The sequence below is a fragment of the Anomaloglossus baeobatrachus genome, chromosome 12 (assembly GCF_048569485.1).
Source record: "Anomaloglossus baeobatrachus isolate aAnoBae1 chromosome 12, aAnoBae1.hap1, whole genome shotgun sequence".
In the NCBI taxonomy this organism is placed as follows: Eukaryota; Metazoa; Chordata; class Amphibia; order Anura; family Aromobatidae; genus Anomaloglossus; species Anomaloglossus baeobatrachus.
Window position 1 is genome coordinate 50,544,486 of NC_134364.1, and position 12,004 is coordinate 50,556,489.

The window sequence follows — 12,004 nt, forward strand, 5'->3', positions numbered from 1 at the left end:
AGTAGAAACCTCTGAACCGTTCCCGGGCGGGAACTGGTACAATTACCCCGTTGGCCTGCAAGGCTGCCATGGCCTGTGAGAAGGCGGCGGCCTTGGAGAAGGGGGGAGTTGAGAGAAAAAATCTGTTTGGCGGGCTAGAAGAGAATTCTATCCTGTAGCCGTGGGAGATTATATCTCTCACCCACTGATCGGAGACGTGTTGAAACCAAGCGTCGCCAAAGTGGGAGAGCCTGCCACCGACTAAGGACGTTGCTGGAGCGGGCAGAGAGTCACGAGGAGGCTGCCTTAGTGGCAGCACCTCCTGCGGTCTTCTGTGGACGCGCTTTTGTGCGCCAGTTGGATTTTTGGTCCTTGGCCGAGTTAGCGGACGAGGCGGAGGGCTTGGAGGACGACCAGTTGGAGGAACGAAAGGAGCGAAACCTCGACTGATTCCTACCCTGGACAGGTTTCCTGGTCTTGGTTTGTGGCAAGGAAGTACTCTTCCCGCCAGTAGCCTCCTTAATAATTTCATCCAGCTGTTCTCCGAACAGCCGGGACCCAGCAAAAGGGAGCCCAGCAAAGTACTTCTTAGAAGAAGCATCTGCCTTCCACTCTCGAAGCCACAAGATCCTGCGGATAGCGAGGGAATTAGCCGAAGCCACCGCAGTGCGGTGAGAAGCCTCTAGCATGGCAGACATGGCATAGGATGAAAAAGCGGAAGCTTGAGAAGTTAAGGCAACCATCTCGGGCATAGATTCTCTGGTGAGGGAATGCATCTCCTCTAGAGAAGCAGAGATGGCTTTGAGAGCCCACACTGCTGCAAAAGTCGGGGAAAACGCGCCCCCCCGCCGCTTCATACACAGATTTGGCCAGAAGGTCAATCTGACGGTCAGTGGAATCCCTAAGGGAAGTGCCATCAGCCACCGACACAACGGTCCGGGCTGAGAGCCTAGACACCGGGGGGTCTACCTTTGGAGAGCGAGACCACTCCTTGACCACCTCAGGTGGAAAGGGAAAACGGTCATCAGAACCACGCTTTGGGAAGCGTTTGTCAGGACAGGCCCTGGGTTTGGTCACAGCGGTCTGAAAACTGGAGTGGTTAAAGAACACACTCTTTACTCTCTTAGGCGAGGTAAACTGGTGCTTTTCTGCCAGAGAGGGTTGCTCCTCTGATACTGGCGGATTGAGGTCCAGTACAGAATTAATAGAAGCAATCAAGTCACTAAGATCTGAGTCACCCTCGGAAAGATCGATGGGGTACATGGAGTTAGCCTCCGAGCCCCCTGTAAAGGCATCCTCCTCATCCTGCGAGTCAGCTCTTGAATCAGAGCCGCGGGAGGAGGAGGGAGAGGGAACCCTGCGTCTCTTCTCAGGAGGACGGGGTCTGGGCCCTGATGATGAATCCTGTGAGCTCCGGTCCTGAGGGACCCTTAGCAGTAGAGGCACCCTGTGAAGGGGGCTGATGCATATTCATCAAAGTCCTGGACAGAAGTCCCATGGACTCAGCAAAAGACTGGGAGATAGACCTAGAAAAGGATTCTACCCAGGCCGGGGGTTCAGCCACAGGTGCAGGAGCAGCCTGAGAGACCACTGGGGGTGAGACTCCAGGCTGTGGCACCGCCAAGTTAGAGCAGACATCACAATGTGGATAGGTGCTCGGTTCAGGCAGCAGGAGCTTACATGCAGCGCATACAGTATAAAGCTTTGGAGCCTTGCTCCTTGTGTGAGACATGCTGCTGGAGTGGGGACTCTACAAAGAGAATGAACCCCAGGGAGTATATACAGAGGTCCACAACCAGAGACCGGTTGTGGCTTAGCAGACCGCTGGAAGCGGTGTTGTGTGCCCTCCAGATCCCGAAGCCCGGACCCCCAATGCACAGCACCTCAGCAGGGATGCAGAGTGCAGGCCAGCGCAGAGTGAACCCTGTCTGAGAAAATGGCCGCCGGAGCGAAGAGAGGGGGCGGGACTTGGGGGCATTCCTGTAGGAAAGCGGGATCTGGAGGGCCATAGAGACCTGCAGGGGAGGAGTCACGCACAGCAGTGGGGAGTGTCCCTCCCCTGTGCAAGACGGCCGCCGGGAGGAGCCGTGCCTGTCCCTCTGCATGAGTGACATGCGAGGGCAGTGAACAGAAACTAGGCCTCCGGCAAAGCCGGGGCCTAAATTGAGCGGCGAGGCCGACGCGCAGGCACCATCGGCGCGGTCTCGGGCGAAAGCTAGAGAACCCGCCAGAAATGCCAAAATAAATACAGTAAGCACACTCTCCCCATACAATAAAGCACAGGGACCCCCAACATATAAATGTCTCAGGTACTTAGCTGCTGAGACGCAGGGCCAGGTCCCTGGGGATGAGTGCTCCGGACCAGCAGGGTCCTAAAGGGCTGCGGATGGAGACCGGTCTCCTGCCAGGCATGGAGACCGCGCTGGCTCCCACTTCAAGCCAGAGCCCAGGAGGGATGGTGAAGGAGCACGGCATGTAAGGCTCCAGCCTTGGAAATCAACCTTACAACACCACCGACACAGTGGGGTGAGAAGGGACATGCCGGGAGTCCAGACGTGGACCCGCACTTCTTCAATCTCATTCCAAAAAGGAAAAAAATCATATGAGAATGCATGTGTGGATGTATGCCTCCTGAACACAAAGCGATAAACTGGCTAGGACTGGCTACCAGGGGGTGTATAAGCTCAGAGGGAGGACCTACACTTTTAGGTGTAGTACTTTGTGTGTCCTCCGGAGGCAGAAGCTAAACACCCATGGTCTGGGTCTCCCATAGGAACGATAAAGAAATATATACACACACACACATACACATATATATATATATATATATATATATATATATATATATATATATATATGTATGTGTATGTGTATGTGTATGTGTGTGTGTATATATCTATATCGATCTATGTCTGATATTTGTATCAATAATAAAATAATAATATATAATACATAATATATATACACACACACACTATATATATATATATATATATATATATATATATATATATATATATATATATATATATATATATATATATATATATATATATATATATATATATATATATATATATATATATATATATATATATATATATATATATATATATATATATATATATATATATATATATATATATATATATATATATATATATATATATATATATATATATATATATATATATATATATATATATATATATATATACATCCAGCAAATATCAAGAGGTCTGGTTGGCATAAAACTATGGATTTTTTTTTTGGTAGAAACATTTTGAAATATAACAAAAAGCTATAAATAATAAGTTGCAGGAAATAATGTGTTACAGACAACGCGTTTCGTTGGTATAACCAGCCTTCTTCACGATCCAAGCCAAAACTGAACACTTTTGTCCGCAACGGACTATTTCCTGCAACTTAGTTATATTTTTTTTTTATTTTTCTACCAATAAATCCGTAGTTTTATGCCAACCGGTCCTCTTGATATTTGCAAGATCCCTTTTCCTTTTCCACATTGTTCAAGACTTACTCCCGGTCTGGATCCGTGCAATATTCAGCATACCAGGAGGAATTATTTTTTTTTTTTTTTAAATCATATACTTTATTAAAACAGAATACATACAACAGAATAACAAATCGGCATCCAAATTAAATTTATCTCATCTATTACCCCTTTAACTCCCTCTCCCGCCCCCTCCCCGGCAGCAACACTTCTCCCCGATACTACATCCCATATAGTACACACTTATAATACCCTCCAACTGCAGTATAGCAACCATCCCGTTCACCCCTATGTGCAGGAGGAACAACTAGTAACACAAATAAAACAAAAACACACACATCAGAGGTCTCAGACGGCTATCCCCGTCCCATATCAGTTTACTGGTCCATCACTCGTCCTATCCGCATTGCAGCCAAGGAGACCAGAGCTTCTCAAACATTTTAACATTCCCCCTTCTTTCATACACTTCCCGCTCCAGCTGAAGAATACACTCCACCCTTTTAATGTACTCTCCCCTGGTCGGGGGGTCTTTTTTAATCCAGGACCTGGCGATTAGCTTTCTTGCCGCATACAGCAGCCTAGCAATAGCAATTTTCATAGTATTTTCCACCCCAAGCTCCTCAACATATCCCAATAGGCATATCACTGGTTCCCTGGGGAGGACACACCCATATGTTCTTCCTATCTTGTGGATAACCTTAGTCCAAAAGGAGACCAGTCTCGGACAAGACCACATCATGTGAAAAATACCTGCGTCAGATCCCTGACACCTTGGACACTCCGAATTCCTTTTCAACCCCATTTTAAACATCAGTAAAGGAGACCTATATACCCGGTGAATCACGTATAGGTGAGACAGTCTGGCCGGTTCGCTCATGGAAAGTTTAGGGACATACTCTAAGATACAGGAGGAATTATTTATACACCGCCACACACCTAACCCCACGATAGACGCCAAAGGTAGGATTGGTGGGAATATATGCCAATCCCAAAAGTAGGTGTGAATGCATTTGAGCGCCGCTGCTTCTTTGGGAGTTGTAGAGCGCATGTGTGACCGATTAATAAAGTGGAGGTCACGCATAAGCCCTACTCACAAGGAGAACAAGGGACCCCTTAGTTGCTGATGGGATAACCCTCTTTAAGGGAATCTGTCACCAGGGTTTGGCCACCAAATCTGAGAGTAGCATAACGTATGGGCAGATATTCTGATTCCAGCGATGTGTCACTTACTGGGCTGCTTAGTGTAGTTTTGATAAAATCACTGATTAATCAGCAGGAGTTAATCATTACAGGACTACTTGGTAAGTAGTCACGCATATTCATGAGCTCTGTATAACCGCTACATCTGCAGCAAAGTTTATCAAAATGACAGCAAACAGCTCAGTAAGTGACACATTGCTGGAATCAGGGTCTCAGTCTCTACAGATGGGGGAGCAAAAACCTGCTGACAGATTCCCTATAAAAACAATGTATTTTAATAGGGTCCTTTATACCAAACCTTATCAGTGCCTCCATCCTTACCTTGTTCACCATCTCCTGCACAGAAGTGGACTTTGCTTTTAGCATCTCCACCAAGGACATGGCCTCGTCTTCTGAGACAATCAGGTTCTTCATGGTTGACAGAAAATCTTTAAACTTCACCTCCACATTTTCTTAAAAGGGAAACGTAATCATGTTAACATTTGTAGGATGGTTTTGCTGTAACATGACATACGAGTGTGATGGTAGAGGGGATTCCCTGCTCAGGATCCCCCTCCGGGCCATAAACAGGGAATCCCTCTAGTAGAGGGTCTTATGTGTCATATGGACAGCCATTCATCCGAATTGTCAGGACTCCGTGCCAGAAGACCTGGGATAATAATTAGTTAAAAAAAAAAAAATATAGACCGAATAGTTACCTTTGCGCTCACCTTTGTCTGCAGCGTTCTTCCCCCTCTTGCCCCCACTCTTCTGGACTACCTCGGTTATCACGGCTTTCTCAAAGCTAGCCGGTTCCTTCTTCTCCACCACAGCTTGGTCTGAGTTATCCATCAAGGGGATGTAGACCACCGGATGGATTAGCGGCTCATCAACCAAAGGTAGAACTAGAAGACAAAGTTCTGCTGTGAAACATCGAAGAACCAGACCTGGTCATTAAGCACCAGAAATAATTGCCGACATCCCCATACGATGCTGACCGACATTACCAAATATAAGCCTAATGGAGCCCAAGGGGTCTATGTGATGGGTTATAAGGGTCTGATTGATAAGGGCCCCACTGCTGGGACCTCCACCGATTAGGGGTGGTCAAGCCACGATACTCTACTATCAATAGGTGCCATAGATTTTGGATAAAGTAGTAGGTTGCATGCTTTACCAGGGCTTTATTCAAATAATAGGACTTCAGGGTAGCCCAATTTGTGGGAGCCTCAAATGCCAGACCCCCATAAGTCACGGAGAAGACCTCCCTCCCCACTGACTACATACCACTTTCTACTTTCTGCTTCTTTTTCGGTGCAATCTTCTTCCCAGATTCCTGTGGCTTCACCTCGGCCAAGGGAATAACTGATTCAGACTTCTTAGAAGGAACCACTTGTTCGGTTTTTAGTTCTGGTGCGATCGGGGAGTCGTCTGAGCAAGACATAAGTGACATCTTATTACTCTGCATTCCCAACCAAGACATTTTACAAGAAATGAGGAATAAAAAAGGAACAAATCTCACATTTCTGGTTTACGGGGGATAGATAGGGGGATAGATAGGGGGATAGATAGGGGGATAAAAAAAGGAAAAAAACGAATATCTAAGTTTTATAATTTAGCATAAGAGGGGCTAGCCAATACTAGGATTCCCCCTTCTGATTCCACGTGGTTTCCCCTGGTAAAATAATAACGCCTATACTCTCCTCCCATACTGGTGCCCTTCCAGCGGTTCATATAGGGTTATGACTTCACACGAGCCCCGCGTCCAATCAGCACCAGCTTGCTTCTCCACGGTTTCAGACCAAAACGTACAATCAACAGGAAGTGAGCGCAGCGGCTGCGCTCACTTCCTGTTGATTGCTCGTTTGGTCCTAGGGCGGGGAGAAGGAAGCTGGTGCTGATTGGACGCGGGACTCGTGTGAAGTCATAACCCTATATGAACCGCTGGAAGGGCACCAGTATGGGAGGAGAGTATAGGCGTTATTATTTTACCAGGGCAAACCACATGGAACCAGAAGAGGGAATCCTAGAAGTGGACAGCCTCTTTAACCATGCACAAGTAGAGGAAGATAAAATAGTTGTCACAGGCAGAGATAACATAAAATCCTTCATCCTCCTTAAAAAAGGACAGAAAAGGATCAGGAAAGATAAGTTGCTGTAGTTTTTTTACTTTTTTCAGTGTCCTTTAATGACCAGGCGTGCCATGTTCATGCTCTCCTATGGCGCACTACTAACCTCTTCCTGCCATATTTAACTATGCTGCCATGTCTTATCCTGCATAATGCGGTGTGACACACACCACTTCCTCTCATCGGCTTAGTGCTAAGAAAAGGACTTTACTAATGACTGCATACATCAGTGACGACGGCCACAAAGAGCTTACACAACAGAGAACCGCAACCTACAGATTGCAACCGCTGTGTGTGCTGCAATATAACCATCCCCTGGTGAACACTTCCTAGTCTGTTCCCACCCCCCCTTGTTGATTTCCAAGAGGAGTAGCAGAGGAATGGCAAAATTCAGGGCTCAAAAAAAAAAAAAAAAAAAAAAAAAAAGAGGCCCCAGAATACAAAGGAATACAAATAACTACTATAACAGTTGTGTCAGGATAGCCAACAGGTTGTCTTTAAGGCAGCCGAATGAATTAGATACTTGCCAAATTACCAAAAGGATGTTACTTGCTATAAATATGTTTGTTTTTTTTTTACCTGGTTGGAATGCCGCTGTCCTCCTGAATCCGGCGTCATTGCTCTCGAGTCCCTGAGCCTCTCTGTTCCTGAGATACGGCCCTTTCTCCTCTAAATACAAATCTAGTCTCTTTAAACAAGTGGGAGTGGTCTTGAGGACCACACCCAGTTGGAAAACAAGACTAGATGTTTATACAAGGAAAAGGAGGCCATATCTCAGGAACGGAGAAGCGCAGGAACAAAATAAGCACGTCGTCGGATTCAGGAGAACAAAGGCTTTCACACCAGGTAACAAATTTCACATTATGACAAGTGACCGGTCCTTTTTTGTGTACAGATCATACTCAGATGTGATTACAGGCAGTGACTAGCTGGTCCCATATCCATCCAGATGGAGCAAAAAGTACAGAAATCGGTGAAGGACAGCGTAAGTGATGGATAAAAGGTATTGCTATCACCTACCGCGCCCATTCTTCTGCTTTTTCTGGCCCTGCTTCTTCTTAGATCCAGTAGCATCAGGCGGAGGCGTGGGCTGTTTTGTCACAGGAATTGGTTCAGGTTTCTTCACGGGAATCTTTGTCCCGTTGACTTCTTTATGGACATGCTCCTCGACCATGGGCTTCGGCTGCTTCTTGTCCTTCTTCTTCCGCTCCCTGACATTGGTAGCGCTCTCTGCCGAAAGTAAAGGAGCCGGGACAACATGTTCTTCTTCGCTGGACACAGCGTCTCCAAGGTCAAAGTCACGTAAGGGCGCTTCGGAATCAGACTCGTGATGGTTTCCGTTTTGACTTTCCTTCTTCTTGTTCTTTTTTTTCTCCACTTTCTTTTTTTCAACCTTGGCGGGAGGGAGCTTCAGGTCCTTCTTCTGTTTTGCAAGAACCTCGTCGTAAGAGGTCTCTTTCGTGAAGAGACAGAAGAAGAGGACGCTGACCAAAATGACCGCCAGTGGGACCAGGATAATGAAATGCTCGTAAAACTCCATTGTGCTTTCTTAAGGTTGTGCAGGTCTTCCTTTCTACAAAAAGGGGGAAAAAAAATGAAAAATGAAGGTTTAGAAAGGAGAACATCTGTGAAGACAAATTTAAGTCATCAAAACAATTAGTACTGGTAGATTATGCAGGACCCATAGGTGGGGCCCATATCTGACATTTAGTAGCTTGCCTAATTTTAATATAAAAGGGGCTCATATTTCTTCAGAAGCGCTCCGCTCCTCTGCCTCCCTGGTTGGCGGTGTGCTCCGGATAATTGACAGTTTGGACCAGCGGCATAGGGGCGCCACAGTCCCGAACTTTGTGCTTGCCGATGTTGCAAGTTGAGGCGGTTTTGCCTCTGCACCATCGGAGGAGCAAATGTGGACTAAAACTAGCCGGATCGAGTGATCCGGTCAGCTTCAGAGCAGCGCTTACAACCTCAAAAAAGCTTGCAGGTGTGTGCTCCTAGCCTAGGAGAGCAGTCTCCGCTGAAAGACTGCAGACATACACTTGGACAAAAGCAAAAAAAAAAAAAAAAAAAACCACTATAAAAACATTAGGAATTTTAATAAATGGTAAATTGCAAAGTTGCTTGTTTTGACAAACACTTTGCAATTTTGTCCATTTAGAAAACTGAAGCAACAAATTTATCAGAACCCCAAAAGGCCCCATTATCAGATTATGTGATCCAGCAATCGCCCTTCTATAGTTAAGGCTTCCAGTATAAACATATGTAATAATAATCCACGTCATGACTCATCAGTAGGAGTTACCCTTTAGGCTCTGTGCGCACTATCCGGATTTTCCCGCTGCATGTTTCGCTGCAGAAAATGTTCTTCACCTTTTTGCAGTGATTCACCAGCAAAACCAATGGGAAAATAAAAAATTACTGTGCGCACTAGGCGGATTTTGACAGCTGCATGTTTTGCTGTGGGATTCCCGCAGCAAAAACAATTGCATGTCATTTCTTTTCCGCACGTCGCTGCGGGATTTCACTAATGTAATTGTGAAATCCCGCAGGGAACAACCTGCGGAAAAACTGCACCAAATCCGCACCAAACCGCATGCGTATTTCGGGGCGGATTTGGTGCGGGGGTTTTTTTCCGCAGGTGTGGAAATCTTTGAGAGCCTGCAGAATTTTCTTGAAGAAAAATCCATTTTCTAGTGCGCACGGGGCCTTAAGAAGCCAAATAACGGAAAGAAAAGGGAGAAAGTGGTATGTGGTCCCAAAAACTCCCAAGCCAAATAACAAAAAGGAAAGGGAAAAGGTGGCATGTGGTCTCAAAAACTACCAAGCTAAATAACGAAAGAAAAAGGGAGAAGGTGGCATGCGGTCCCAAGAAATGCCAAGTCAAATAAGAGAAAGGGAGAAGGTAGCATGTGGAACCAAGAAATGCCAAGATAAAATAATGGACGGAAGAGGGATAAGGTGGCATCTGGTCCAAAAACTCCAAATCCAAATAACAGAAGGAAAGGAAGAAGGTGGCATTTGGTCCCAAAAAATTCCAAGTCAAATAACGGAAAGGGAGAAGGTGGCATCTGGTCCCAAGAAATCCTAAGTCAAATAACGGAACGGGAAAAGGTGGCATCTGGTCCCAAAAACTCCAAATTCAAATAACAGACGGAAAGTGAGAAGATGGCATTTGGTCCCAAAAAAATTCAAAGCCAAATAACGGAAGGAAAAAGGTGGAATGTGGTCTCAAAAACTCCAAATAAACAGAAGGAAGAGGGAGAAGGTGGAATGTGGTTCCAAGAAATCCCAAGTCAAATAACGGAATGGGAGAAGGTGGCATGTGGTCCCAAGAAATCCTAAGTCAAATAAGAGAAAGGGAGAAGGTAGCATGTGGAACCAAGAAATGCCAAGATAAAATAATGGAAGGAAGAGGGATAAGGTGGCATCTGGTCCAAAAACTCCAAATCCAAATAACAGAAGGAAAGGAAGAAGGTGGCATGTGGTCCCAAAAAATTCAAAACCAAAAAACGGAAGGAAAAAGGTGGCATGTGGTCTCAAAAACTCCAAATAAACAGAAGGAAGAGGGAGAAGGTGGAATGTGGTCCCAAAAACTACCATATCAAATAACAGAAGGAAAGGGAGAAGGTGGCATGCGGTCCCAAGAAATCCCAAGATAAATAATGGAAGGAAGAAGGTGGCATGTGGACCCAAAAACTCCAAATCCAAATAACAGACGGAAAGTGAGAAGGTGGCATGTGGTCCCAAAAAATTCAAAACCAAAAAACGGAAGGAAAAAGGTGGCATGTGGTCTCAAAAACTCCAAATAAACAGAAGGAAGAGTGAGAAGGTGGAATGTGGTTCCAAGAAATCCCAAGTCAAATAACGGAATGGGAGAAGGTGGCATGTGGTCCCAAGAAATCCCAAGATAAATAATGGAAGGAAGAGGGAGAAGATAGCATCTGGTCCAAAAAATCTCCAAAGCCAAATAACAGAAGAAAAAGGGAGGTGGTCCCAAAAACTACAAAGTCAAATAACGGAAAGGGAAAAGGTGGCACGTGGTTCTAAAAATTCCAAATCACGAAAGGAAAGGGAGAAGGTGGCATGTGGTCAAAAAATAGCCATTAGTCCATTCATAGGCCCCCTTCACATGGCATTTAGGGGTGTGTACGCAAGGAAAGCTCCCAGCCTACGCTCCACATATACCCATAAACTGCAATTTAACGGAGAGGGGCCACACGGCCTCTGTTGGGCTGATAGAGCTTATTAATACTTACTTTTTCTTTTTTTCCCCCCTCATCTCGTAAATGGGTGAGCAAATTTTGAAGGACAAAAAGTACTTTTCACTTTTACACGAGAACGAGGGAGTAAGAGGCGCTGTGAAAGCTCACAGGAAGATCCCTAAGCCTACTTACATAGGATAAGGTCCTGCTGCCCTGCACTCCATGAACCCGACTGCTCAGACAAGGCCACGTACGAGAGGCCAGGGCCTGGGACCATTACTTACACAATACACCCTCATCAGGGCGTCATTGAATAAAGGCCAACACTGTCATTACAGAGGCAACAAATTAACACATCCCGAACACCTTATTGGCGAGAGTAGCTCTCATTAACGGAGCTTTAAAGGGAATCTGCCAGCAGGTTTTTGTCATCTAATCTGAGATCAGCATAATGTAGGGGCAGAGACCCTGATTCCAAAGATGCGTCACTTACTGGGCTGCTTAGCGCAGTTTTGATAAAATCACTGTTTTAATAGCAGGACTAGTAAACCCGCTGCCATGTTGTACAACCACAGCCTCACCACTGATTGGCAGCTTCCTGCCTATACACACACAAAATCCGGCCAATCAGTACTCTGGGCGAGGTTATACATCATTAAGCATTGAGAACTGGTAGATCTGCCGTAGAGAAAACAAGGATTTTATCAAAACTGCAGCAACCAGCCCAGTGATACATCGCTGGAATCAGGGTTTATACCACAGCAATAGATGGGTAAGGGACAAAACAGTGACAGATTCCCTATAAACAAAAAAAAAAAACAAAAAACATTTTGTGCATCACTGATCGCACTAAAAAAGACTGCAAAACTGTCTTGAGAACAGGGTGCAGCTCAGGAGAGTGTCATAATGCCCTCACAAATATTGAGATTGCACATCTTCTGGGGTTCCAATACCAAACAGATCTTAAACCTGATGAAGGTAGTTGACTTAGGCTAGTTTCACAC

At 45.5% G+C, this 12,004-nt stretch overlaps 1 protein-coding gene across 12 annotated transcripts in view; it reads right to left on the bottom strand.

Moving 5' to 3' along the window:
* The window catches only part of KTN1 (kinectin 1), a 256,665-nt gene that overhangs the window by 209,525 nt on the left and 35,136 nt on the right, over positions 1-12,004 (bottom strand). For 6 of the 12 annotated variants that reach the window (XM_075329993.1, XM_075329992.1, XM_075329990.1 and 3 more), the window contains exons 2-5: positions 7,819-8,371; positions 5,957-6,100; positions 5,401-5,574; positions 5,012-5,142 (exon numbers count right to left, since the gene is read on the bottom strand). In XM_075329993.1, coding sequence (XP_075186108.1) covers positions 5,012-5,142; positions 5,401-5,574; positions 5,957-6,100; positions 7,819-8,338 — 969 coding nt within the window. In that variant the 5' untranslated portion in view covers positions 8,339-8,371. Of the gene's footprint in view, positions 1-5,011; positions 5,143-5,388; positions 5,575-5,956; positions 6,101-7,818; positions 8,372-12,004 lie in introns of all 12 variants that reach the window. The other 6 variants (XM_075329988.1, XM_075329984.1, XM_075329987.1 and 3 more) reach the window with 1 other exon arrangement.